Raw genomic sequence first — 27,700 nt, forward strand, 5'->3', positions numbered from 1 at the left:
CGTTAGACCAGAAGAGCAGAGAAAGGAGTGAATGAGCTTCAGCTGTAAATGGCACCAGTATTCTCTGAGTCTTCATCTTTTCCCTTCATCAACCCCCCCCCCCCTCCATACCGCGGTGTACTCAAGAGACCTTAGCTCCACTAAAAGGTGGAATCAGTTTTCCTTTTCCACTGTGTTTTTTTCCCCCCACGCTGGAAAAGCCCCCAGCCAACTCTCGCCGAGCGCCTGACTCAAGTGTGCTCCGACGTGCCCACATTCCTAGACAGTATCCCCAACACCGGAACCGTTTACCGCCTAAGCCAGGAATGCTGAATTCCAGCCCAGGTTTTCATCAGACCTAGTTTAGGCAGAGAGTGCAACAGGAATTCACTGAGTAATACTTGCCATTATACAACGCAGACTTTCCCTCCATGTCAATCATCTACACACAGACGAATGCAAAAAGTATGCTTACTCTCCCTCTCTCTCTCTCTACAATATTAGACGTAAAGCTAGTGCCGGCAGCTCCTATGAAATGTAAATTCTTTAGCTAGAAGTCATATTTTGACCTACATTCATTTCAAATTTTCCACTGAGGTTAACCCCTCTCCCACCCACCCCTTTGTATAATACTGACATTTCTGAGGATCTGGGGCTTCCAGGTGTAAATACAGATGTTTTTCCATTGACATGCTTTGGCAAATCCTTTCATGATACCAAAAGATAGACAGAGCCTTCAGGTTCTGCCATCACTCATCTCTTTCTGTTGTCATTCACAAACTGTACATACTGACGGTACATTAGATCGTGTGCAAACAATGACAGTGTATTTTAATCTCTAATGCTAACTGACCCAAGCGGAATGTGTGGATGAAGGTTTACAGTTTTCAGCGGTGATCCAGAATTAAAAAAATCTGTGGAATTTAGCGGACAGTTTTTCTGCTTGGGATGGAGATTTGTTAACATTCTGAGTTTTGTTTACATTTTTGGAATTTATTTAAAATCTGCGGAAAGTTCTGCCGAATTCTGCGTCCGCAGATTCCGTGTGGTCCTGGTTCTGAAAAACTGTAGATGGCAGGATGTCTATTTTGGTGATATTTTTCCTAATTACGTTTTTTAAATGGAGGGGGACTTTAACACAACAGTTAACTAGCAGCATTCTGTAGTACACTGTGATTTCTGGGCAGTACAAAAACAGCCACAGCAAAAAAAAAAAAAAACATTGAACGAACACAGATGGAGACCAAATCAAAAAGACATTTTGGGACTACGAAACTGAAATGGATGAATTCTCAATGGAACACAGCGACTGCTGACACTCCTCCCAAACACAGAGCTCTAGCTCTGTCACCATCAAGTTCTTCAACACAGCTGCTTGTACATATCGAATCGCTGCCTGCCTCCTTCCAGCTCAAACAGCCGTGCAGGCCAGGTCAGCAATACACCACAGCGCACGAAAAGAAAGTTAGTCATTCAGAACACCAGGCCCACTGTCCTGTCCTAACCCCACCCCTTACACTAAGCCTACACCCTGTGCGCGTGTGTGTGCGTCGTCCTTCAGACGCTCACTATTCACGTCCTCTCAACTTGATCCGATATCGTCCCTCTTGGGATTGTCTCAAAAGAAGTTTTGTTCTCCTTAAGAGGGGGAGGAAAAACAGGAAGTTACATTCCTTAATAACCACAAGTGGAACGCTACAGGCTACAGATTACCCCCGTCAAAAATCACAGAAGACAACCAGGATTTAAACTTTCTTCATCAAAAACTGTTAAATCTGTGAGGCGATTTGGTCGGGAGGATTGTGAACGGCATCTCCCTCGTTGACTTAGGGTAAGGTCTGAACACCATACACACCGGTACTGGGCTGTTCAGACAGAAATGCAGAGGCTTGAAACTGCACAAACTTTTAAAAGTTATACCAAATTACTCACCGGAGGAAGGAAAAACATGACAATCTAAAAATAACATGAAAAACTACAATAAAACTAAATCCTGTGTGATGCAACTCTGCTCGTCTTTCAGTGAGATAGTGACCCCCCCCCCTCCCATTAACTACGATTGCATCTGAAGTCGCAAATAAAGTCGCATCACTCGCTGGGTCCCAAAACAAGGCCGCCTCTCAGCCGCTCAGGGAAGTAGGTCACTGAGGATTCCATTCATTTGTACACTGCTTTCCAAATAGTTGCGCTTTTCCACTCAGCCCAAGACTTACAGCTGCATGTTAACCCTTTAACAGCCTGCAGCTCTCATTTTTGCACCAGCACCAAATCATCCTGCACTCATTACTAAGCTGTTAGTAGACTAACAATTGTGCAGGAGGGGCTCATGGTCTGAGAAAAGCTCTTTTTTTAAGATTATTTTTATGGGCATTTTCGGCCTTTATTTTGACAGGACAGCTAAAGACATGAAAGGGGAGAGAATGAAGCAGATACTGAAGAGTTGCTTGAAAGGATTTTCAAATAGCTATTTTTAGACTTACGGTACGTTCCCAAAATAATTCTGTGTTTTATTCCTATTCTTGTTAAAAGCCTGTAAAACTAATTATTCTAGGGCAGCAGCTTTTTAAAGAAAGGTGAGTCTTTTAAACACACACACACACACACAAAATAACTTCCAACTGGAAAATATTCCATAATCAATACAAGATCAGTATAAGCCTGGTAAAACAGCAGACCAATGTATCTGCCTTAGTCTAGCACATAAGCACTCAAACAAGCTACCACAACATACCAGAGGGATCACGTAACCAGACAACCTTCTCAATCTCCCTCTTTTCAGCAGCATGTGTCCTGACGTTAAGTCCACAGCGCTGAAACAGGCCCGCTGATTCCATCTCACTCAGCTGAATCAGCGAACAGGAAGCGACCACAAACTGACAGAGGTGGGAGAAAAGTCAAGGGCGTGGCCCAACATTTTATTTGGGAGATACAGAAGGTAGAAGTCCATTAAAATCTCCTTAAGCATGATTCCACTGGGACAGAGCTCGTTGTCAATTCAAACCAAGCCAGTCAACACGGACTGAAATAAAACGTTTTCTGATTGCTTCAGCAGTTACGTTCTAAAGCACAGTGAGACAAAAATGTGTTGTTGGTCGTTTTTTTTTGTTTTTTTGTCCGACCTGTGACAACTGCGTCACGACTGCACAACCCCGTTTTCAACCAATGACATAATTTGTCCCGCCCTGGTGGTTAGCGACCCTGGTCGTGTGCCATTCACACTAAAGTCGACCCGCCCACGGTGTGAAAGGGGAACATTGTTGGAAGTACTCGTCTTCAAACAAAAAAGTGACTTTAACCTAAACTCTAAGTTTTGCCACTCCACTGCACTACGTAGTTTGCTTTGTTCTGCGTCTTGACCTTTGACAGGTACAGATTGGACAAAATGACCTTACCTGAATTAATGAGACTGAAGCACTACGAAGAACATTTTCTTGAGTCAGAAGCTGAAATACTTCTATTCGTGTAGATGTAGTAAGCGATTGCAAACCAAAATGACACGGAGAGTGCAGGCCGCCGTCATCAGTCTGTTCAGCGGTACAAAGCCTGGACAGTGAGTTTCTCAGTGATCTCATCGGGTCATTATGTTGGGTGAAATTCTTCATACTGTACGAAGTCAAATAAATAAATAGCCCGAGCCCTAATGCTGAACCAGACTCATTTTTAAGACACTGAATCAGCTGAAAAGTGATTCTGTTTGAGTTGTTGGTTTGGGAACAACCTGGCTTTACATGATTTGTGGTAAAACAAGTTATGTATAAACAGCTAAAATCCTGCAATTATGAAAGGGAAATGAAATAAAATTAGGTTGCAGAATGTGCTGAGTGTGTAGCAAAAAGAAACAAGCACCACCATTATTCAGGCCTAAAAACTAAATGTGATGCCTAAATGTTTGCTTATGTGTTCATTTTTCTCTGTTCTGTCTGCAAATACATTAAGCTTTCAGAAAGCCATAATGTAGTGTTAAATGAAGTCTTTGTAAGTCAAGGTCAATTCAAACTAAATAATGTATAAATCAAGGCAAATGTGACAATATTTTGTCTTCCTGTCACGCCATCCAACACCGTTATTAAGAAATAGGTGACAAAATGAACACTAGGACACGTACACTTAACAGTTAAGTGTACGTGTCCTAGTGTTCATTTTGTCACCTATTTTTAATTTAGTCTTAGTCTTGTGCCAAATGTCCTTGTTAGTTTTAGTCATTCACATATCTTTTTTTGTTAGTCGAGTTTTAGTCGACTAAAAGTCTCGTCATTTTACTCAAGTATTAGTCAAAACTGTCTTTTTTTAAATAACAAATCATTTCTGAGTTTATTTCTGATAACCATTTCAGTCAAAGACCCGGACCCCTCCCCCTGTCTACGGCCCTGAAACGCAAAGACACCATGAAACTGATGCACAATGCGTTCATATGTAAACAAAGCGAGAGTGTGTAGCTCACCTCTGTCACACGTGCGCCACTCACTGTGCAGTATCACACAAAGAATAACTGAGAGAGCACGTCAACCATCAATGGCCCAATCAAACTCTCTCCGTCGAGCCGAACGTTGAGAAACGACAAATCGATCCCGAATAAAAGACCATCAGCAGATCTGTCATCAGCTGGCCAACGACACGCAAATGAGCACAACAGCAGCAACAATGACAGCAAGCAGTCAGACGCGCTGGTCATTACACACCATCAGTAGAAAAAGGAGAGGCAAGGAAAACAGAAAGACAGCGATCTGAGCTCAGAGATAGAGAGAGTTTGGAGAGAAGTGTTGTATGAGAAAAGACTAGAGGCTGGCAGCAACAGCACAAACTCATCCGGAATATTTTGAAGGCGTAACAAGCTGAATATTCTATCTCATGGTGAAAAAGTAGGGACGATTGGAGACAAAAATGAAGAGATTTTTTTTTTTTTTTTTTTATTTCATGCAAAACATTGTAGTCTCGTCTTTTTTCGTCAACAATAATGCATGTTAATTTAGTCTTAGTCAGCGTTTTTGGACATTGGTGCAGTCTCGTCTCAGTCATGGCAAAGAAGGTCGTTGACGAACATATTTAGTCTCGCCTGACGAAATTAACACTAACGTGTCCATTGTGCAAATCAATAATCACACGCTGCAAAAAACTAGAAACTAGCCTCTTTCACCCACAGACGTTTCTTTCATGTTTCATTTCCACCTAGAACATAAATCAGTCTTGCTAGCTGGGAAATTAAGATTCACACGAGAGTGAATTATGACCGTGATTCAAGTATCACCACAAAGATCACAAGACAATGTCTCTTTGACTCACACATATGTGATGCACTGTATTCTGAAAACTAAAAAGATAAAAAAGAACCTGTTGTTGAGTCAATCTGCTTTGGTCTCTGACAGTATGAACCAGCCTGACTTTGGGAGGAAACGTCATGTAGTGTAGTGCACTTTGAATACTCCAGCTTCATATTAAACAACAGCAAAGACCAGCCTGCATTAACTGCAGCCACTGCCCATTGTAAACCCAGATGGAAACTTGATGTAATATGTGCGAGTGTCACTGCGGGGCAGGGACATTATGTCACCCCAGTGTAAGCCAGCAGATGTATTAACGCATGCAGATGTTGCCATAGGTACACACAGATGCCTGCTCTCCATCGCAGCACTTCTTTCTATTTTTCATGAGCCCAGTTGGTTGCCAGGGTTTTTGTTTCCATGGCCACGCAGCAGTCTGATGGAACAAATCCCAACCAGAAGACCCCTTGGGTGCCTTAGAGAAAGCTACAGCCATAGAAAAAATAAATAAAAAATGTAGCCATTATATTTCTATGGCTACAGCGCTATAGGCTGGCACACTGACTGCCAGCCACAGTGCCAGCTGAGCTAACACCCTGCACGACCCCAACCTCCTTCTACAATCATTTACTGACTGGCTACAGTTTCATACCATCAGTGATTCAGCTAAAACTACTCTTGGTGGATCTGCAGGAATGTTTTGGACAGGAAATGTCTTCTAATGTTTGCGTGGAGCCTATATGTTTTTGTTCCAAGGTCAGGGACTACAGTCCTTTGGGAAAACATGCCCTTGAAAGCCCTCTGAATGATGAGTGGGCAAAAGAGAATAAAAATGTAAATGCATCTTCATTACGTCTAGGTGGATGATGTAGATGGAGTGGCGATGATGGTGCAGTGGCATATGACACATGCCTTTGCTGTGGGAGACCTGGATTCGATTCCCACTGCGATACATCAACCAATGTGTCCCTGAGCAAGACACTTAACTCCTAGTTGCTCCAGAGGCGTGCAACCTCTGATATATATAGCAATTGTAAGTCGCTTTGGATGTGTAATGTAGCAGTTAAAAGTGTCTGAGCAGCTGGCTGTCCTACCTGGGTTGTTGGCCTCTCCCTCCAGGACCTGCAGTTCGGTGCACTCGGCAAGTGAGTGCTCCAGACAGAGCTGCAGGAAGCGGGCCTGGGTCCGGCTCACCCTTTTCAGCAGGGACAGCAGAGCCACCGTCTGCTCGCACTCATTCCACCCCTTGAACCAGCTGGCTAGCACGCCCACCTGATCGCGAAACATCATGGTCTGCGAGGCAGGGGGGGGGGGGGAGGGGAACGGCGGGATGAGAGGAGCGACCTCCCCCAAACTTTACACTGATGGTTTGGGGTAAAACTGATGTAGGAGGATGACGGCGGTCTTATCAGCTGATTGTTGATGTTTCTATACACACGGTCAGTCAGTTGGGGGGGTTCAGCTGAAGCACTGTGATGCCATTCTTAGCTTTGCCGGCGGCTAGGGCAGCAGTCACTGTTAGGCCTTCTGGTGCCAAAATTTGTTTTGCCTGCAGTCGATGCTGCATATATTCCTGCTGGAGGGGGTTTCTGCAATGTCTTGTCCTGTCTGATGATCTCCCTTGGTGTGTGTGTGTGTGTGTGTGTGTGTGTGAGGGGGGGTTGCAAGGCTCTCTTCTAGCTAGGCATTAGGTGATATGAGCTGCTCTCTGTTGCTTTGTCGCTCCTTTGTCGCCGATTGATATTTGATGAGTCAGCTTTCTTCCAGCACACGCTGTGTCACATCAGCACATTAGCCTCACTGGCATTTTTCTTCAGGGAATCCCTCTTAAGCCTGCAAGAGGTTGTTAGAAGTTAGGGAAGGGGGGAAAAAACACATTTGTAACAGACAATGCTCTCTGTGGCTCTTTGTACACACCTCTCCCTCTCTTTTATACATATGCAATGACTTTTACAGTGAGAGAAGACAGACTCGCTAGAAATGCGACAGTGTCCCTGTTGCTTCAGCTCTGCAGACTTTGTTCTGCTGCAATAGGGGGAGAAAAAAAAACAGCCTTCAAAAACTCATACAAGCATTTATAGGTCGCCTCCTCGCCATCGCCTATGGGCTTGCGGCATTCACCGCCGAGACAAAAATAAATATTTTTCGTTTTTGGTATCCACCCATTCCTAAAAATACAGCTGTCGGTACTACTGGCGCTGCATCCCGGAATTTTCCAAAGGAAGGACGCCGGGTTACCGACGGCGGCCGTTGGCAGGGCTGTGTGCTGCTGTAGAGACGTTCGCAGCGACTTCCCTCCGTTATTTTAATGACAGGTTAGTCTTATAAAGCTGTATTTTAAAACCGAGTACTGACTGTAGTTGTGAGTTTTAGCAAGAAGAGAAGAAATACCGGAGAGTAAGCTAGGAGCAGACTACCGCTGTCTAAAACTGTCACTTTGCTTCATCAGCACACAGGGAATGACCGGTGGCGAATGTGTGTAAGTGTGTGAGCAGTTTGTACAAAGAACAAATACAACCTTATCTGTATCCCCCATATCTATTTCTATGGTATCCCCTTTTCTGTCTAGATCTTTCCAATGGAAGAACTGTTTAACTTTAACGTAAGCTAACGTAAGCAAAGTTACTATTCCGAACACCGTCAGCAAAACGACTAACATAAAAGGATCTTTCACACCGCCGCGCGATAACTCGCAGCCTCCAGTCATTTCAATGAGGAGAAAGCGGCAGAGGTAAAACGGTTTTGTGAACGCCCGCAGATTTTGTTCTGCCGCCCAGAGTCACCGTGCTGAACTTCTGGCGGTAACCGCCGGGCGGCAGGAACCGCTTTTAATAACGCTTTGCTTTTTCGGAAACGCTCTTGCAGGTAGGCGGTTGTCAGGGCGGTTGCCGCGCGGCGGTATAAAAATCCCTTAACGGTTGCCACTAGCTAACTCAAATGAAAAACATTTAGCTAGTTAACTGGTAACATTGTGTAATGTTAACATGAAGTCTGGATCTGAGAGATAGCAAAGGTTACGTTAGCATTTTCTTTCTTGGATAAATACTGAAGCCGAAAAGGAGAGTGGACAAAACAACGAAATCTTTTTTTAGAAACTTCAGGTTGAATTGTCGGAGAAACGGTTAACCGAGCTGGATGGTTCTTACCTCCTGGAGCAGTTTGCATCGTTGTGTTTGTCTCAGGTCGGGCGACAGGCTCAGCTTTTATCGGGGAGCGGTGCCCCTTCACTCCGGGTCTGTGGGATTTGCCATCTTGACTAACTTTTCCTCTGTCTCTCCCCAGCAGACGGGCTGCTCGGCTGCTCTGGTCTAAAACACCACAGTCAAGATGAACGGAAGCAGCGCATAACTTCTGGTAAGAGCTTTCAAAATAAAGTACTGCAGTGCGGCGAAGCCAAACAATTGTCCACATAGAATTTCACTGGACTTGAGAGCAACAATGGAATTATAAAGAGTACAAATATAAAATAAAAAGAAGTTGCAAATCCAAAATGCTAAATAAGGTTAACAGTAATGATCATTAAATATAAACAGATTATAGATAAGGATCATAAAATATAAATAGGTTAATGATAAGGATCATGCATTATAAACAGGTTAAAGATAAGTATCTTAAAATATAGACAGGTTAACAGTAGAATCAGTGTAAAGCACTTTGGGTTTACGTGTAGTTAAAGGCGCTATACAAATAAATTGACATTGGTGGGATGCATATAGTCTAGATATGTACACGCCAATGTCAAATCTAAAGTTAAGTGTCAGGTAAGTGTGAATAATGAATTTTGGCAAACGACTATTGATGACAGCAATGACTGATCATAATAACATTACAAGCTGTTGTGCTATTGAATACAATTATTAGAATCAACTGCTGTTGAAAATCATAGTTAAGCTTTGTTCATTCAGGTAGTTTTCATTAGCTCAAGATCTCTTTTACAAGAGAGACCTGAGAACAAATTATATATATATAACAATTATATAGTCACAAAGGGCAGTGACCCAGACACAGCAACACTAATTCAAACATTATTACAATATTCACATTTAAAATATTATATAAATATAAATATTTCTAAATTCAATATAAGATTTTAGAACAACAGGCTACTGTACATTTATCTACCAAAACGTTTTTATACAGTTTGCCATATATTCATAGTTCTACCAAAACAAAATGAATACATGCACTTAATCTTACTATCTTGGTGTTTTTGTTGTTGTATGCAACCTCAATCAACTTTTTGACAAATGCCAACGGCTTTTATTTTGAAGGCAGGCACATGAAAACATCCGGTTGCATTTCTGCCGCCTTGATGCAGGGAGGCTCACGCTGCTCGTTTCCACATGCTAATCATTAACAGCGGAGCATTACGTCAGGGGCTTGGCAGCGCGAGAAGCACCAAAATAGAGAGAGAGAGAGAGAGAGAGAGAGAGAGAGAGAGAGAGAGAGAGAGAGAGAGAGAGAGAGAGAGAGAGAGAGAGAGAGAGAGAGAGAGAGAGAGAGAGAGAGAGAGAGAGAGAGAGAGAGAGAGAGAGAGAGAGAGAGAGAGAGAGAGAGAGAGAGAATGTAAGAAATAAGACAACCAGACATGAAGCTGAATGTTTAAACAACTCATAGCCTACTGAGATAAGCAGAGGTGGAAAGTAGGCCTACACTTCCAAAGTTTACTTTTAATAGCCTACTTCTACTTTATATTTTACAGCTATAGTTCTTTACGTTTTAACTTTATGTTAAAACATATAATGAGTTTAAGTGGTGAAATTGCATTCACCCAGTAACTACTAAGTACTCAGATCTTCTACTTAATTAAAAGTAGCAATAAGAGGAGAAATACTCTGTTACAAGTAAAAGTCCTGAATTCAAAATCTTACTCAAGTAAAAGTATAAGTGTATTAGCATCTAAATAAACTGAAAGTACCAAAAGTAAAAGTGTTCATCATGCAAAATGGCCCATTACAAACTTAGGTATATTATATTATTCTAGCTATTGTAATCAGTGATGCAATAATGTACTCATCTTTTTAATGTTGAGTGTGTGTAAAGGTTGAGCTCATTTGAAATACTTTATATACTGCTGGGTAGCTTGTGAATTCCCCCCAAAATTAAGCAATTACAATAAAAATACATCCTAATTATAATGTGTATTATTAATGTCTATTAATATCTGAATCTGTAAAGTAACTAGTGCTAAAGGTGTCAGGTAAATGTAGTGGAGTAGAAGTATAAAATAGCATAACATAGAAATACTCAAATAAAGTACCTTTAAATTGCACTTACTGTAAGTACAGTTTACTTCAGGTTACTTTATTTGTACTCGTCCAGGTAGATTTGTTTTGCAGCAAGAATATGATATCTATTTTGGATATCAGGATATGAGAGAGAGAGAGAGAGAGAGAGAGAGAGAGAGAGAACAAACTTAGTTACTTTCCACTATACATTTTCTACTTTCTACTTCACTACAATAGAGACACATTTTCTGCATTTTTTTTGACAGTGTTACAAATGTATTCATTTTGCATAGCCTAACACATGAAGAGTTTATAAAAGATGACGTTTTGTTAATAATTTAAAATGTTCTTATATATTGTTGGGGTTTGGACTGTTGGTTGGAAAAGTAAGTCCTGCATTCAAAACCCTATTTCAGTAAAACAAGCAAAATGTACTTAAAGTATGCTAAGTAAAGTAGGCTGTGTATTGTTGTGCAGTAAAATGTTCCCTGTCAGTGTTTTCCTATTATATCTGATGTTTCTGGATTAATATTCCTGCTGCATTAATATTCATGTTGCATTGTAGTGCTGTAGATGTTTAAGGTTGTGCTCATTTGAACTCCTTTATATACTGTTGGGTAGTTTAATCTACAGCAATGCATCATGGTCTATACGATCATTATATGTTTGTAGCGTCGCTGTTCTGTAAGAACCACTTAAAAGTCAACTTGTTATGGTGTCAGAAACCCAGCCTTGTTTTCAGCAGGAATGTCCCTTTAAGTGTAGAGGTAAATAAATGAGTGTCCTCTAGCTCCGCCGTGTGGCCGACTAATGTTATTACATTACAAAGACGCCGCCCACTTTAAACTAAACTGCACATAAACACATACAAAAAACATTTTAATATCATAAAACAGGATAAAACCGAATAGAGTTTGGTTATCAGCACGTTTGCAGATATTTTTTCTCAACACTATAAAAAATTACTTATATTATCCGGCCGTAAAATAATACAATCTTATCAGTTTGGGAAATAGGGCTATGTGTTTGTTCCAGTGTATATAAAAAAATATAGGCCTGTATAATATTAAATTAAAAATATATTTGTGGATATTATTTTCGGAGTATAATAGTTAATGGAGAAAGTATTTAGGCTGTATTTTGGACATGCTGACGGTTTCAGTCGGATTGTTTTGTGCGCGAACAGGAAGAAAATGCACTTCCAGTTGACCAAAAAAAAAAAAAAAAAAAAGAATATTAAGCTAAAACAGATTACAGGGCAACGTGATTGATTGTAAACACACAGCGAGGATTACAGTGAGTCTGACAGCGTGTGAGTCAAGCTGCTGGTCAACCTGTCACGTATTACACGTAGCGGACTGGAAATGAGGAACTAGGAAGAGCAAAACTTGGCATCAGTTCACCGCCTTTCACCCATATTGGCCCGCCCATATTCCTCTGATAAACTACAGAAGTTAAGCTAATTCCAGAGCGTGTATGGTGTAGTTTTCAGACGGACTTCGTTATGAAGAAGAAGCTGCTGGTCCTCCTGCTCCTCCTCCAGGTGTCCGGATGTGCGGACAGCAGGTGCTTCTGTCAGGTCAGCGACTGCCACTCACACAAACCTGATATTTGTTTTTGCTCGGTATATTTAATATTCTGCATGTAGTTTCCGTTGTAATGTGACTTTCTAACCTCTTCAAATAGGCCTGCTTGTGTTTAAGACATCCACCTGCTAGAGCAATTAAATGTATCCTAACCTGTGCCGGGTTAGCTCAGTTGGTAGCGGGCGCAGATATATATACTCCTTGACGCAGCGGCCGCGGGTTCGACTCCGAGCAGCGGCCCTGTTCTGCATGTCATTCCCCCTCTCGCTCCTCTAAAAAAAATAATCTTTAAAAAAAAAGATTAACTTTAACTAACCTATGTTGTTTGAAAAAATAAACACATGTAGGCCTATATGTGGTAAATTATACACGCCTTTATTAATGGTGGTGAAAAGTAACTAAGTACATTTGCTCAAGTGCCGTAGGCCTACTTAAGTACAAATTTGAGGTACAGACACTGTACTTGAGTATTTTCATTTTTAGGCATTTGTGTTTTACATTTCAGAGGCAAATATTGTACCTTTGACTTCCCTACTTATCTGACAGCTTTAGTTACTTTACAAATTAATGTTTGCACACAAAACATGTCGATTAATCGATTAGTTGATCTATAAATTATTAGTTGGTCTATAAAATGTCCCGAAAATGTTGATCAGCGTTTTCCAAAGCCCAAGATGACGTCCTCAAATGTCTTGTTTTGTCCACAACTCAAAGATATTCAGTTTTCTGTCACAGAGGAGAGAAGAAACTAGAACATAGTCACATTTAAGAAGCTGGAATCAGATCATTTTTCTCAAACCGATTAAAAGATTATCAAAATAGTTGGTAATTAATTCCATTGTTGACAACTGATGAACTTATCGATAAATCGTTGCGGCCCTACTCTGAAAGAAATGCTCAGTAGATAAGAAGTTGTGCGTGTGTTTTGTGTCTAACGAAGGTCACAGGAGACCTGGACGACTGCACTTGTGATGTGGAGACCATCGATGGCTTTAACAACGACCAGCTTTTCTCCAAACTTCAAACTCTTCTGGAGTCCGACTATTTCAGGTTCTACAAGGTGAGGCGACCTGATGGATAAAATACACACACACACACACACACACACACCCACGTAGCGTAATAGTAGCAATTATTAACAACTCATAATTAACAAAGACTCAAAGTATATAACAATAGGCCTAACTAATAACACAAAATGATGCATCATAAACGTATACATTTGTATAATGGATGAAGGAGAGTGATGACACTCAACTTCAGTTATCAGACAGTAAGTTTATCTTAAATGGCCGCATTTAAACTGAACTATAATTTGGACACCACCCTCATTTCATTTTAGAAAAAAACAGGGGAAACTGTAATTATGAATTAATCAGTCATTTAAGTGTCCACAGCCAGATATTTCTGCATCATGACATGAGTCATGACACACGCACGCACGCGCGCGCGCGCGCGCACACACACACACACACACACACACACACACACACACAGGGATAAGGAAGGTAAGAAGGAAGGAAGGGGGGTGGATACAAGAGTCAGACTGGAAAGTTCACTGGTGTCAACTGGAATGTGAGAAAATGGAAAGGGAGAGGAAGATGATTGCAAAATGAGCAAGATGGGACAATAATACATGCAATGTTTGGACTGGACTCTCCGCAGGTGAACCTGAATAAGGCGTGTCCGTTCTGGACGGTCCGCAGTCACTGTGGTCTGAAGGACTGTGCTGTGCAGCCGTGCTCTCCTGTGAGTTCCTCTTCTCCTCTCCTCTCGTCTACCTGCTGTTAACTAACCACTCACCTGTATTCAAATCAGACTCACTAAAGATTGTGTGTGCCCGCAGAACGAAGTGCCAGAGGGGATCAGATCCTCCTCCCACAACAAGGTGAGTCAGTCAGGGTCAGCTGATCAGGAGTCCCCAGTGTGGAATCTCTTTGAGTTCTATGTTCATTTGTTTTTTATTTAAAGTGCTCATATTATGCTTTTTTCCTTTATTTATTTATTGTGTTATATATCTTTTTTGTGCATGTTATAGGTTTACAAAGTGAAAAAGCCCAAAGTCCACCCCAAAGAGACTTACCATCTCCAACAGAAAACACTGTTCACAAACTGCTCCAAACAGCTCTATTGTAGTCCAGCCTTTACTTCAGAGACAAACGTGGTCACTTTGTAACACACGTTATAATGCTCGCCTAGCTGCTAGCGTGGCACGCCCTCATACTTCTGACTGGCTAGTAGTCCTTACCTAGCTACTGCTCATGTGCGACTCCCAACAAAGATGGAACAGAAGTGAGATGTCTCACTCTGTAGCTAAAACAGAGAGCTCAACACACAGGGTGAAAAGAGGAGCTGCAGCAATGTGCAGTAAAAACAGCATAATAACTGAATAACTTTGTTGCATCTGACAGGTTAGGTGACGTTCATTTCAAGCCCTGTACACTGCTGTTTCCATGTCTAATCTGGGAAATGTAGGAAATAGATGAATGAAGCAGAGTTCATTACTCTCTCCCTTTACTTCTCCCTCACACAGACTGTATACCATCAAGCAACCACTCATTTCCAGTACAGTGCCTAGTAGTACGCCCTAAATCCCCTAAATGTTTAAACCAGATTTTGCCAATGTAATTAAAACAAATAACTAATTATGGGGATTCTAAAAGGGATTCATAACGGGATTATAACAAATAAATATTTTTTTTGGCACACTATAACACATTTTGGGATAATAAATAAGTAATTTTGGGTAAACTATAAGAGATTTATGGTTAAGAGGCAGTATAAAAAAAAAAAAAGACATTTGAAGAAATAAACTCTGGAGCTTTATAGCAAAGTATGGTATCACCACAAATAACTAAGGTTGGGGGTACTGCTGCTATACAGTAGATAAGGGCTTTTTAAGGCATTCTAACAAATTTGAGCATTACAAGTAACACTTTCTGTGTGTGTGTGTGTGTGTGTGTGTGTGTGTGTGTGTGTGTGTGTGTGCACAGTATTCAGCAGAATTAAACGAGCAGTCGGTTGAGTGTGAGCAGGCGGGGCATCTCGGAGCTGTAGATGTTTCTTTAAGGTGAGTCACGATAATATAAGATCACTGTTAAACATTAAATACTTACTTACTACTTAAAAAATTCTGGGTCATATTAGGTTTATGTGTAATATAAAAAATAATAATTGAGCCAACAGACTTCTCTGTTTTCATTTCCAGCGACGAGACCAGAGAGGCTCTGCTCAACTGGAGCAAACACGACGACGAGGCAGAGCGCTTCTGCGTGGTCGACGGTACTTTTTTATTTTGATGGGCATTTTCGGCCTTTATTTTTTACAGGACAGCTGAAGACATGAAAGGGGGGGGGAATGACCTGCAGCAGAGAGCCGCAGGTCGGAGTCGAACCCGGACCCGCTGCGTCGAGGAGTAAACCTCCTGTATATGGGCGCCCGCTCTACCAACTGAGCTATCCGGGCGCCCGGTCGACGGTACTTTTCAATCAGCTGAGCAAAAAAAGCCAGATGAACAAACATAAACGAACTTTTGTGTATTTGATTCAGTGCACACTAGACGTAGGGCTGCTCAATAATGGAGAAAAAAAAAAATCATATCCATCCATCTGTCGGGTCGTCCCCGTAAAATCATAATCATGATTATTTTGTTCAGTATTGAAATCCTGATTACTTAACACAATGACTCGTCCTTTGGAAAGATGTTGCAATCATTGAACTGAAACAACAGTGAAAACACGTTGAACTGTGAAATTTCCGTTAATACTTTTTCCGTTTGAAATTTCTTTTTTTCATTCAGAACACGAGACAAGATAAGAGTTTACTTGCAAAATGTAATTTTTATTCTGTTTTTGTGATCATTAGAAGCTAAGATGTTGTGATCTTGGTTTATTTTATTGTATTTTATTATTTATTTATCGGGGACAATACCTGTAACATTATCACAACAAAATCAGAATCAGCGATATTGGCCAGGTTTGCGTAAACAAACAAGGAATTTGACTCTGGTTAATCTTTGCTCTCAAAGTACAACACTCACTTATACACACTCATATAAAAAATAAAAACAGAAAGGACAGTAAGAAATATAAAACAAATACTGTTAAGTATGCAGTATAACAGTACAATAAAATTTACAAGAAATATACAGTAACAATTGAAGAGAGTGAAGGTATAGTGCAATATCAGTATAGTCTGAGATGTGAAAGATGCAAGGTGTTTATTATTATATAATATTATTATAGGTGGATTATTATAACGCTGCCGGTGTGTAAATATTCCTCCAGCTTGTTCTTTAGTTTTCTTTGGTTGGGAAGTTGTTGTAGTGACTTCCAGCTGACTGTGTTGTTGTTTCCCAGATGAGGAGTCACCAGATTCCCAGTATGTGGACCTGCTGCTGAACCCGGAGCGCTTCACGGCCTACAGAGGACCAGAGGCGTGGCAGATCTGGAACAGCATCTACGAGGAGAACTGCTTCAAGTAAACACTCACATTATAAAACGATTACAGCGCAGATCAGAGGATGATCTTCAGATATTTTGTTGCTTTGCAGATGGCAGTTTCATCCTCAGATGTGTTGATGTTGAATGTTTGTGATAAACTGATGTGTTGAGAAAATTCTCCTACTTTTTAAGCTAAATAAAGGGCCCTAGCTTGCACCCGGCGCAGCACAAAGCCCAACGCAAGTCTCTATTTCCCATCCAGCGCCCGTGTCCATGGGCGTGCTGGTCTTACAGGGAGGTGTGTTCAGGCGTATTCTTGACGTATTGCTATCTTGAGGCAGCGGGAAGTGATCGCGCCATTGACCAACAAATACCTGGTCTAAAGTCAATAGCGCAGCATTTAATTGTTATTTTAACAGCAAATTAGTAAAATGCGCCTAGGCTCGTGCACAGCGCGCACACACTATGCTTGTTACACACACACAGGGAAGCGCAGCAGCACACAAACATGCAAAAGATTACAAATAAAAATATAATGGTGCAAATCAGCCATCATAATAGCAATGCGCCAAGGTCCAAACACACCTGGCTTTTAAAGGGAATGGGAGATGACACTCTGATTGGTTTATTGCATGTTACAACCAAAACACACCTATGAATTAATGAAGACACCGAGTACAACCCTTTTGAACCATGCGACCAGCCCACGGACCCTTTTTTTCCGCCGTCAAACTAGCAAAAGTGGATTTGGACACGCCCTAAATGCGCCTGCGCCGTGCGCTTCACACCGTGCACTTCACGCCGTGCGCTTAGATCGTTAAAATAAGGCCCAAAGTCTTTAAAAAGCCTCTTGAATCAGCTGGAAAATGCATCGTCACAAAGCTGAAAACAGGGCTGTTTCATCATAACACCATGAAAAATTGACTTTTTAGAGATACGTGGTTCTCACAGGACAGCGACGCTACAAACATATGATGATCTTATAGACCATAATGCATTGCTGTAGATTAAACTACCCAGCAGTATATAAAGGAGTTAAAATGAGCACAACCTTAAACATCTACAGCAGGGAAATGCAACATAAACATTAATGCAGCAGGAATATTAATCCAGAAACATCCAATAGAAAAGGAAAACACTGAGGGAACACTTTACTGCATTATACATACCTTTACTTTTCATACTTAAGCAGGTGTGAATGTAAAACAGTGTTGGTTGAGCGAGCTAGAGCATAAATGATCAGAGGGAGCGCCGTACAAAGCACTAATCAGGGCAATAAAAGTCTCTTTTCTCATTGTCTCTCAGAGATTATGTTCTAAACCCAAATAAATACACCCGCCCCCAAGGGGCCGCGTTGTCAGATTATGAATGAATGCAGAACCTCGTCCTGTCTGCTTCTGTCTGTCTTTGTCAGATAGAAACACATGGGGCCCAAAGGCTCTTTGTTACCGCCCAGAAACGTCCCGAACACAGCAAAATAAAAATAAATAAGGGGCAGGGTCTCTACAGATACAGACACCACTAGACCAGTGGCGATTTTAGACCTTTTTTATGGTGGCTCAAGACCCCCTAAATTTCATCTCAGCCCCCCTAAAAATTATAATAATAAAAAAACAAATTCTATTCGAATAGAAATCTTCAAGGCTTCAAGTTAGAGTTTTCAAACAAACAGGTTTAATATCCTGTGTCGCTGTCGCCAATGCTATGCGCCTGTAACCCAGTCAAGGAAAGTTTTTTATTTTTTATTTCACATTTTCATTAGGGGCTGAGCTCCCCTAAAGGTCTGATCCTAGAATCGCCCCTGCACCACGCACTTCTAGTGGGTCATAAGTGGTGATTAAGAGGGATTACTTTAGTATTATTTAGTAGTCTATACATGGAAATTTGAGGAGAGTACTGCATAGTATACCCTTTTTGCATCAATCAGGTCAGAAGGCCTTTATTTGAAGCCCGGTACACTATTGCTTAAATGTCCAATCTGAGAAGAGTAAGAAGCAGAGTTCATCGTTCTGTCCCTTTACTTCCCCCTCACAGACCGTATACCATCAAGCGACCACTAATTCCCAACTTGTTCCACAGCAGCTCAGGAAGTGAAGGTAAGAGGTTACATCTCACCACTATTCACTTCATTTGGACTGTCGGTTTTGTTCTCCGTGTGTCTGACCACAACATTGTGCTCATTTATTTACAGCAAAGACCTTCTACAGCTGGTTGGAAGGTGAGCTGACATTTCACCTGAAGAGAGAAAAAGTTGGTCTTTTGTCCAGTTTTTCTTAAACTCTCTTCTCTGTTTGTTTGTCTTCCTCCCTCAGGTCAGTGTGTAGAGAAGAGGGCGTTCTACCGGCTCATCTCCGGCCTCCACGCCAGCATCAACATACACCTGAGTGCCAGATACCTCTTGGATGGTAAGACAATCCCACAAACCCTCACTGGCTCGTTCGTTCGGCTTAGCTTAGCATAAAGACTGAAAGCAGGGGGAAACAGCTAGCCTTGCTCTGTCCAAAGTGGAAGAAAAACATTGTGTATCTTGTTTCTTTAGCGCACAACCGAACAGAAATTGTGTCCCCCTACCCTTTAAAGAACTCCACATCGTGACTGTCTGGGAACGTTCTGAAAACGTTAACAGACGACATCCTTGACACCAGCGGGGACATTCTCAGAACGTTCTGGGAATGTAAAATATCTAGGTGGAAAGCTACATGCTGAAATTAAGTAAACTAAATATATCGTTGTCATTAGTGAGCTTTAGAGTTGGGGGACTTTGTTACCTTTGGAAAGAGCCAGGCTAGCTGTTTCCTACTGTTTCCAGTCTTTGTGCTAAGCTAAGCTAGCCGGCCTGTTGGCGGTAGCTTCATATTTAGCGTATGAGAGCGGTATCAACGCCCTCAAATAAAGCTCAGCAAAAAAATGTATAAGCACATTTCCCAAAATGTCAAAACTTTCCTTTAAACGCACAGTATGTAGTTCTCTGCTACTAGGGGTCTCTCAGTCAGAACAATAACAAAAGACACAGTTTGGTGACATCTTGAAGTAGCGTGGGATCATAGGAGTTCTTGTCTTCAACACCGTTGCCGTCCTCGCAGTCACCTACTCCCGGTTAGGATTCCTTCAGTGTTCATGGTTCAGGAGGTTTTTACCAGGAGCGGAATTATCCGCAGAGGTTTTCTCCTCTCCAAAACAAATGGACCCGGTGATTTAAACTGGTAAGAACACTGAATAAAGCACTTTTCATGCTAGAAGTCTAGCATTTCTCCGGCGCTGTTCGGCAGGAAAAGGACGTCTCGGAGGGGCTGCGAGCCGAGCTGCCGCTAATGTTTGCTCCACTTGTTTCTTTGATAACTTACGATCGAGACGCCCGATGACCAAAATCCTACATCCGGTTAAAATATGTAGTTAAAAACCACCAAGATCTAGAAAGTGTATTGTAAAGAAGTGGCTTAAAACTGGATAAAAAGTCAATTTATGACAGCTTCTGACTGTTAGCTTGAATAAAATGACAGATTTGTCTGGGTTTAATAATTGTTGGAAACATTTGTGATTATGTAAGTACACATCTCGAAAAAATATAAAACATATAGGTAGTCGTTTTTAGACATTTTTTTTAGGCGGAAAAGTGACATATTATACCTTTTTAAGGCAGCTACACACCAGGCCGATAATCGGCCGTCGGACAGTCTGGCGAGGTCGGTGACTCGAGTCGGTTAGGTGTGTTGGCCGTTGGCCTTCATTTTGTCCGACCTGACGTGTTCAGTCGGAGACAGGGCAGTCGGGACTCACCCGGATATGGCGAGCGGAATGAGCGTGACTAAGCATCTCAAAATCTGACGAAAATCTTTTAAACTGACCTTTGTCGATCTGTAATGAAGACCGATTCAGCAACTGCACGGCCTATTTCTCTCTTAAAATGTTTTCAGAAACACGTTTCTGTGAACTATTTTAGTACAATGTGAGATTGTATTCTGAGCAAGCCGCCATGACAGTCTGTCTTTGAATTTCTGGAGAAAACAAAGCCACGTGACGCGTTCTTCCAATCAACTGCCAGTTTTCATTTTTTTGGGCGACAACACAGATTAGCGCCGCCTGCTGTTATGGAGACGTATTACGTCTCGTCGCTTTGGTGTGTTCCGAGGCACTTTTTTTCACCAACTCGGGGAGACTGATCAGTCCAACTGCCTTTTCTGCCGACGGTCGGCCGTCTGGTTGGTGTGTAACTGCCTTTAAGTAACTGTCCTGTCAGCGCTGACTTTCCTTAGCTGTGTTATTTACTCCTAACCATATCTCTCTCTCTCTCTCTCTCTCTCTCTCTCTCTCTCTCTCTGTTAACCCTTTCTTTCCTTCAGACAGCTGGTTTCAGAAGAAGTGGGGTCACAACGTGTCCGAGTTCAGGCAGCGTTTTGATTCGGAGCTGACGGCCGGCGAGGGCCCCAAGAGGCTCCGCAACCTCTACTTCCTGTTTCTGATCGAGCTGCGAGCGCTGGCCAAAGCTCTGCCTGTCTTCCAGCAGCCTTCCTTCCGCCTGTACACCGGCCGACCGGAGGAGGACCAGAGACACAAAGAGCTGCTGCTGCACATCCTGCAGCTTGCCCGGTCAGTCTGATACTAGTCTATATCAGCGACGTTTCATTCACGGGATTGTTCCGTTGCCGCCTGGAGGTTCTGCTGGATGTCCCTCACCTTCCACTTTCTTTTTGTTGGCATTCTAAACTCCGGTCAATTTGGGAAACATCCTCCGAGCTAGAACCAACAATCATTTTTTTTATATATAGAAACTCCACTTTAAGATGAGATAAGGCTTTATTGATCTCCAGAGGGGAAATACAGTTGTTGCAACAGCACATGGACAGAAATAAGTACAGATAGGGCAAGTAAAAAATAAATGATAAGAGGTATTTTTTAACTAAAATAAGAATAAAAGTAAAAAATATAAATTATGCAAGAGAAATTACGACAACAGAATTACGAGATAAAAGTGCCAGCTTAATAGTTATTTCTCAGGTTTTTTTTGCTAGTCATTTTTACATTTGTTTTAGTTTCCTGTAACATCTTTTCTGAATAGTTAATTTTATGCAGGCACTAGTGGTGGGAGCAGCTTATAGATGATGTCCAATGACATTTCTTCACTTCTCATTAGTTTAGTTTCTTGCGCTGCTGTCATCTTCATTGTATAACTTGACTTTCCTCTTCCAGATCTTTCCCTCTGCACTTTGATGAGACGTCTCTGTTTGCTGGGGATGAAAAAGAAGCAGCCAAACTGAAGGTTCGTCAATCATTAAACTGCAGAAATAAAAATAAAGGACAGATTAATTACTTCTTATATTCAAGGAGAATCCAGCTGAATTTATCAAGCAAGAATAATACCCATGTTTTATGACAGACATGGACAGCAGGGCTTTGTGGACATGATACGACTTTTTCTTGTACCTCTTTCACTAAACAAGAGAACGATGGCTAACTAAATGACTACTTCACCTTCTAATTGAAAGTCAGTCATCATTTACACACCGCAGTTGAAACTCTTTTCTGTTTTCGGTTTGTACTGAAGTTGAAAAACACAGTGTTGGGCGCCCGGGTAGATCAGCTGGTGGAGCGTGCGCCCATGTGTAGAGGTTTGCTCCTCGACGCAGCAGCCGCAGGTTCGACTCCGGCCTGCGGACCCTGTGCTGCATGTCGTTCCCCCTCTCTCTCTCTCTCTCCCCTTTCATGTCTTCAGCTGTCCTGTCAAAATAAAGGTCTAAAATGCCCCCAAAAAAACCTTAAAAAAAACAAAACCCAGTGCCTCCTTAACGTTTATCGGTGTTTTAAGCCTCCAACGTCTCAGCAGCGCTGCCTGGAAAGCACTAGGTTTAGGCAATGGTTATGGTTATGGTTATGGTTATGGTTAGGGTTAGGTGCCTTGAAGTCAACGGTCGCAGCGCTGCCTGGAAGGAGACGTTGGGGGCTTAAAACACCATCGAGCCTCCCCAACCTCTTCCTAAGTACTGACTTTGATGTTTTCTTTTCTTAGCTACAAAGAAAATGTATTAAAGGTGCACTATGAGTTCCTGCATGGATTCAGTGTGATTTCATTTTTGTCTCAAATCGTAGGCATCTGTCCTTGATCCGCTAGCTGCCTGCCCCCTGAACACACTGTGAAAAAGCCCGGTCTCGGGAGACAACACAGGGGTCGTAAACGTCAAACAAACACTAGGGGGACAGGATAGGCACCAAAATACAACAAACCACTCCAGCCAATCACCGACATGATGGTTGGGGGAGGGGGTGGGGGTTAGTGACAGTTAGTCAGTTAGTCATGACAGTTACGGAAACATGGGGGAGGGGCAAGCTTGCTCTGTTCTGTTTGGTATTTACTTTGAACGTCAACAGAAGTGACGTCATGCAGGAACTCATAGTGCACCTTTTAAATGTCCACCCAAGGGGGTAAGCTTCTCCCCAGAACGCGTAGCTCCTATGGCGCCATTTTGATGCTACCAAGCCATCACCTGCCGTTAGCATTCCATTGACTGCCATTCATCAGCGAATAACTTTACATCTGAAGCGTTTAAAGACTCTATTTGTCCATTGTTTATTTCTAAAGAAACACGACAATGTATAAAAGGCTCCATTACCTTGTACCTCACGTTATGGCTCCGTAGCAGACGTTTTTGTAATAATAGGCTAACGATTGTGTGTCATAACCACGGGACTTACTGTCGCATAGTAGAGAAATTACCGTATAGTACAGGAGAAGCTCGTAGGCAGTTTGGACTTACTTTAGCTGTTTAAGTGTAATTACTAATGTTAACTAGCATTTTAGTTAGCAATAATTAGCCTGTATCTATGTTGTCTCCTTACATATACCTACACTCTCCGTCTCTGTAAGATTGGGAATGATTGAGATTTCTCTTGGCACAGCTACCAGAAGACTTACAACTTTCAGACAGGTTGCTCACATCACATTTACATCTTCTCTCTCAGTTGGAGGCTGCGCAGTAATGCTCAGCCATCACCGGAAAAGTGCTTCTAATATCCTTCACTGGTCTCCGTCCAGAGCAACGGGATCTGTTGGTCCAGTTTATATACTTCTATGTGTCCACCAGATTTAAAGGAAAGGCTCCGGTGTTTTGGAGCAAATAACTCCAAAACGTCTGATAGATATCATAGATTCAGCAGTTGAGAGAAATGTAATGTGTTAATTGCTTGGATGTGTGCAGTGATTCAGTCAAAGAATTTGAGTTGAACTGCACTTGTAACACAGATAACTTAATATTCATTAGGAAAGCAGTAAAATGAAAAAGTACACTCGAGTCTAGTCTATTTTTCTGTTGTCATGAACCAGTTTTAACGTATTTCTGAAAGTGACATGAGTGTGTTTTCCTCAGGAGGACATCAGACTGGCCTTCCTCAACATCTCCAGGATCATGGACTGCGTGGGCTGCTTCAAGTGTCGACTGTGGGGGAAACTGCAGGCCAGTCATTTTTACAACAGTTATATTAATGACGTTCAGTATGATCTGTGGGTGAATGTTAAAGGTACACTGTGAAGGAATTTCTCCCATCTAGCGGCATTCAAACGAATAGTGCTCTCTAGCGCCTCGCTTTTTCAAATGCGTGTTGCAGCTACGTTAGCCGTTATGTACCAAATCGCATAATTCAATGCATAATCAGCCAAAGTCCGCATATTTATGCGGGGCCCGCATTTTTTCAAATACGCCGCACTTTCGCTGCATAAATTGCTGATTTCATAAGCACGATGTCATAATCCCCGCATTTTCGTTGCAAAAAAGTCCCATATATCTGAGCAGAAAGTTGAAAAATGTTGCGTTTACTTCACACAAGAGCAGCCATTTTCCCCTGTTGCCATGGGAACGTTATGAAGTGACGTAATTACGTGACGTGAACATCATCGAAAAGCTGCAAACCCCACGACGAAGCCACGGTGAAACCGCAGTTTTTGCAAGTTCCCGCAATATCCCGCATATTCCTTCGCATTTTTTAAGAAAACATGCGGCATAATCAAGGATTTTTGAAGAAAACATGCGGCATAATCAAGGATTTTTGAAGAAAACATGCGGCATAATCAAGGATTTTTGAAGAAAACATGCGGCATAATCAAGGATTTTTGCCCGCAACAATCACAAAAAAACTGGAAGGACTGTTTATCTCCCTCTCAGCGATTATAGTTTTTTTTCAAAATGGCGGAACGACATGGAAGCCTCCTTGGACTTGCCTGTCCAGTGTAAATACAGATAAGAAATTCTTCGCTTACGAGGATAAGTCAGATCGTTGGCAGAGGTCATTTTACACCAATGAGGACATATTTATGAATGAAGACATTGATTTTAGCTAATAAAATACTTAAAACACTACACAGTGTACCTTTAAACGATGCAGTCAAACCATTGTATGTACTGTATAGTACGATTTCATTGTGATTTGCTTCTTTGTCTCTCTCTCATTATCAGACTCAGGGATTAGGAACAGCGCTAAAGATTTTGTTTTCAGAGCGCCAGATTGAAGCTCTGCCTACGTCCAGCAGCAAGCGACCCAGTTTTCAGCTCAGCCGACAGGAGATCTCCTCCCTGCTCAACGCCTTTGGAAGGTGATTCATTTCAAATGATATCCTCAGACAAAACAGCCGTTAATGGCAGCGAGCATATATACCGGAGCCTCTAATTACATTTCTGTTACTGTATTCTTTGTAAATATATAACACGTTTGTGTACACGCCAGGAGATACTGTAACTGTTTTCTTCATGAATCGTCCCGCAGGATTTCAACAAGCATCAGAGAGCTGAAGAACTTCAGATCGCTGCTCGCAGAGGAGCGGTGACGATGGAGAGATGGACTCTCCTGCCTCAGTCCTGCTAAAATGTCATTTAAACTTCCATCAGAGTTTAACGTGAAGATCAGCTTTCAGGGTGAAGCAGTGGTGGAGGAACAATGAAAATACTCAGTTCCAAGTAGAAATCCTGCATTCAAAATCTTACTCAAGTAAAAGTACAAAAGTATCAGCATCACGTTTGGTATAGGAGAAGGCTTCCTGTAAACTTTTTGTATACTTTATGAGAGTAACGTCAACGTTACTGGTAGGTTTTTAAAACTTTTTGATAAGAGCATATTGCACATTTTCCTCATATCGTGCAGCCAACTGTGAGTAACGTTATCTGTCTTTTTTTTTCCGCGATATTCTGTGTTTAAAGCACAGTTCGGTTCATGGAGCACAGTTCATACTCCTATTCAAAATCCTACTCAAGTAAAAGTACAAAAGAATCCGCATCAAAATAAAGCAAATTAAAGCACCAAAAGTAAAAGTACTCATTATGAAGAATGGCCCATTTCAGAATATATTATATTACCGGATTATGATTATTGATGCGTTAATGTGTTCATCACTTTAATGTTGCAGCTGGTAAAGGTGGAGCTTATTGTAATTACTTTAAATACTGCTGGATAGCTTAATCTACAATAGTTATAGATAATAATAATAGTTTTTCTTTTTATTTCTGTGTCATGCCAAACATTTGGCCCATCCCATATGGGATTACAGGATAGCACAATTTAACATCTTCCAGTCTCGCATATACCAGTCATGTGGAGAAATACATGAATAACAGAAAAAAAACTGTACAAACAAACAAATATCTACAGATAGAGCTTTTTTCTTCTTCTCTCTTCTCCCAAGCTTTCTCAATATTACTGGATCATTTATTTGTTTCACATATGAACAGCCATTTCAGTCTTTGAGCATCATCCATATTTACAAAATCTGTCTGAATTGTCTTACTAAACAAGCATCATGCTGTTCACAGTAAAAAAGGACAGTGTAGGAAACAAAATGTAACTCATGTTCTATATAATTTAAACTAACATCGGACACTTTTCTTCTTCTATGTTAAGATGTCGTCCAGTTTCAATATATAATATATAATTTATTTGTGGATTATATTTGTGTTAATAAATCTAAATCTGCAGAGTAATTAAAGCTGTAAAATAAATGTAGTGCAGTAAAAAGTACAATATTTGTCTCTGAAATGTAGTGGAGCACAAGTAAAAAAAAAAGTAGCATAAAATGAAAATACTCAAGTACAGTACAAGTACGTCAAAATTGTACTTAAGCACAACATAAATGTAGCCTACTTAGTTACATTCCACCACTGCTGAGTGGAGACTCTGAGTTTTGTTTTCTGGAAAGAATATAGTCATTTTTCTAAAATGAAATTTGAAGTCTTGACACGTTACACTTCTGATAATATTTAATACTTACCATTATATGAATGTGGCTTAAAGTATTTTGTTGAGTGAAACTGTAAAAAGTCAACGATTAGAAGAAACTGATTTATTTATATGGAAATGTGCTTCAAGTGGCCAGTTGCGCAGTGTTTTTGTGATTGTGCTGGTGTCCTGAGGATGGCGCTGTTTGTTAACTGATTTTTGATGAATATACTGTATATGTAATAGCTTTGCAAAATCTTCATTTAATTCAAACAAGAAACCTTTGCAGTGTGTTAAGGTAAGGAACTGTTTGAGAATGAAAATAATATATTTTTATTTAATTCTCTGTGTGTGTGTGTGTGTGTGTGTGTGTGTGTGTGTGTGCGCGTGTGTGCGTGCGTGCGCACGCGGCGCGCGTGTGTGTGTGTGTTAACCCAGCAAAATCAGCAGGTCTGGGTTAATGGTGCCTTCAGGTACACTTCGAGAACTCAGTCCTCCATGTTTAGCTTGTTGGTTGACATTTATTTAAGATTTCTTTCCTACGAATAATACCGAAACTTGTTGTTTGTATGCTGGTAATTTTTTAGAAATGTGACGGACACACAGATCACAAAACCTTTGTCTAAATTAAAATAATAAACAGTTTTGACACAGATTGTTTGCGGTATAGATTACTGGCTAATTTTCAGAAGTAAATAACATAAATGTGTTTTAGGACTGAAAACATGGAAAAAGTGAGGAGTAGTACAAGTTAAGGTATAAGCGTTATTGGTTTGTGAAATAAATGTATTTTTAAATATCAACCTTTCAATAATATTGTTAACTATACTATTTTTGGTTTGGAGGTAAAGGTAGATTATAAAGGTATTTTTATTTTTCTTTATTTTACAGTATCAAGCTAATTAACAGGCATAAGATGAAATGGCTTGTAAAATAAAAAACTTTTCAAATCCACAATTTATAATAAGTTTGTAAATATGTCAAGAGATTATATGTTTTTTGTTAGTACAATTTTA

At 41.1% G+C, this 27,700-nt stretch overlaps 2 protein-coding genes across 14 annotated transcripts in view; one reads left to right on the forward strand and one right to left on the reverse strand.

The window, feature by feature from the left end:
• The window catches only part of samd4a (sterile alpha motif domain containing 4A), a 67,920-nt gene extending 59,363 nt beyond the window's left edge, over nt 1-8,557 (reverse strand). For 7 of the 9 annotated variants that reach the window (XM_078254061.1, XM_078254037.1, XM_078254030.1 and 4 more), the window contains exons 1-2: nt 8,384-8,557; nt 6,332-7,070 (exon numbers count right to left, since the gene is read on the reverse strand). In XM_078254061.1, the coding sequence (XP_078110187.1) occupies nt 6,332-6,527 (196 nt within the window). In that variant the 5' untranslated portion in view covers nt 6,528-7,070; nt 8,384-8,557. Of the gene's footprint in view, nt 1-2,710; nt 3,982-6,331; nt 7,071-7,154; nt 7,263-8,383 lie in introns of those variants that run through there. The other 2 variants (XM_078254014.1, XM_078254052.1) reach the window with 2 other exon arrangements.
• On the forward strand, nt 1,613-27,339 carry ero1a (endoplasmic reticulum oxidoreductase 1 alpha). 5 transcript variants are annotated; one of them, XM_078254083.1, is made up of 17 exons: nt 1,613-1,810; nt 8,520-8,591; nt 11,951-12,044; nt 12,992-13,111; nt 13,717-13,800; nt 13,898-13,939; nt 15,045-15,121; nt 15,260-15,333; nt 16,410-16,530; nt 18,528-18,589; nt 18,685-18,711; nt 18,806-18,898; nt 20,834-21,080; nt 21,681-21,750; nt 23,852-23,938; nt 24,935-25,071; nt 25,242-27,339. In XM_078254083.1, the coding sequence occupies exons 3-17, from the start codon at nt 11,970-11,972 to the stop codon at nt 25,300-25,302; spliced, it is 1,377 nt and encodes a 458-aa protein (XP_078110209.1). In that variant the 5' UTR covers nt 1,613-1,810; nt 8,520-8,591; nt 11,951-11,969; the 3' UTR covers nt 25,303-27,339. The 5 variants fall into 5 exon arrangements, with proteins under 5 accessions (XP_078110209.1, XP_078110231.1, XP_078110204.1 ...); XM_078254105.1 differs by having other exon boundaries at nt 8,523-8,591; XM_078254078.1 differs by lacking the exon at nt 1,613-1,810 and adding an exon at nt 7,455-7,552.
• The last annotated feature ends 361 nt before the right edge of the window (nt 27,340-27,700 follow it).

This window comes from Sander vitreus, chromosome 1 (genome assembly GCF_031162955.1).
Source record: "Sander vitreus isolate 19-12246 chromosome 1, sanVit1, whole genome shotgun sequence".
Taxonomy (NCBI): Eukaryota; Metazoa; Chordata; class Actinopteri; order Perciformes; family Percidae; genus Sander; species Sander vitreus.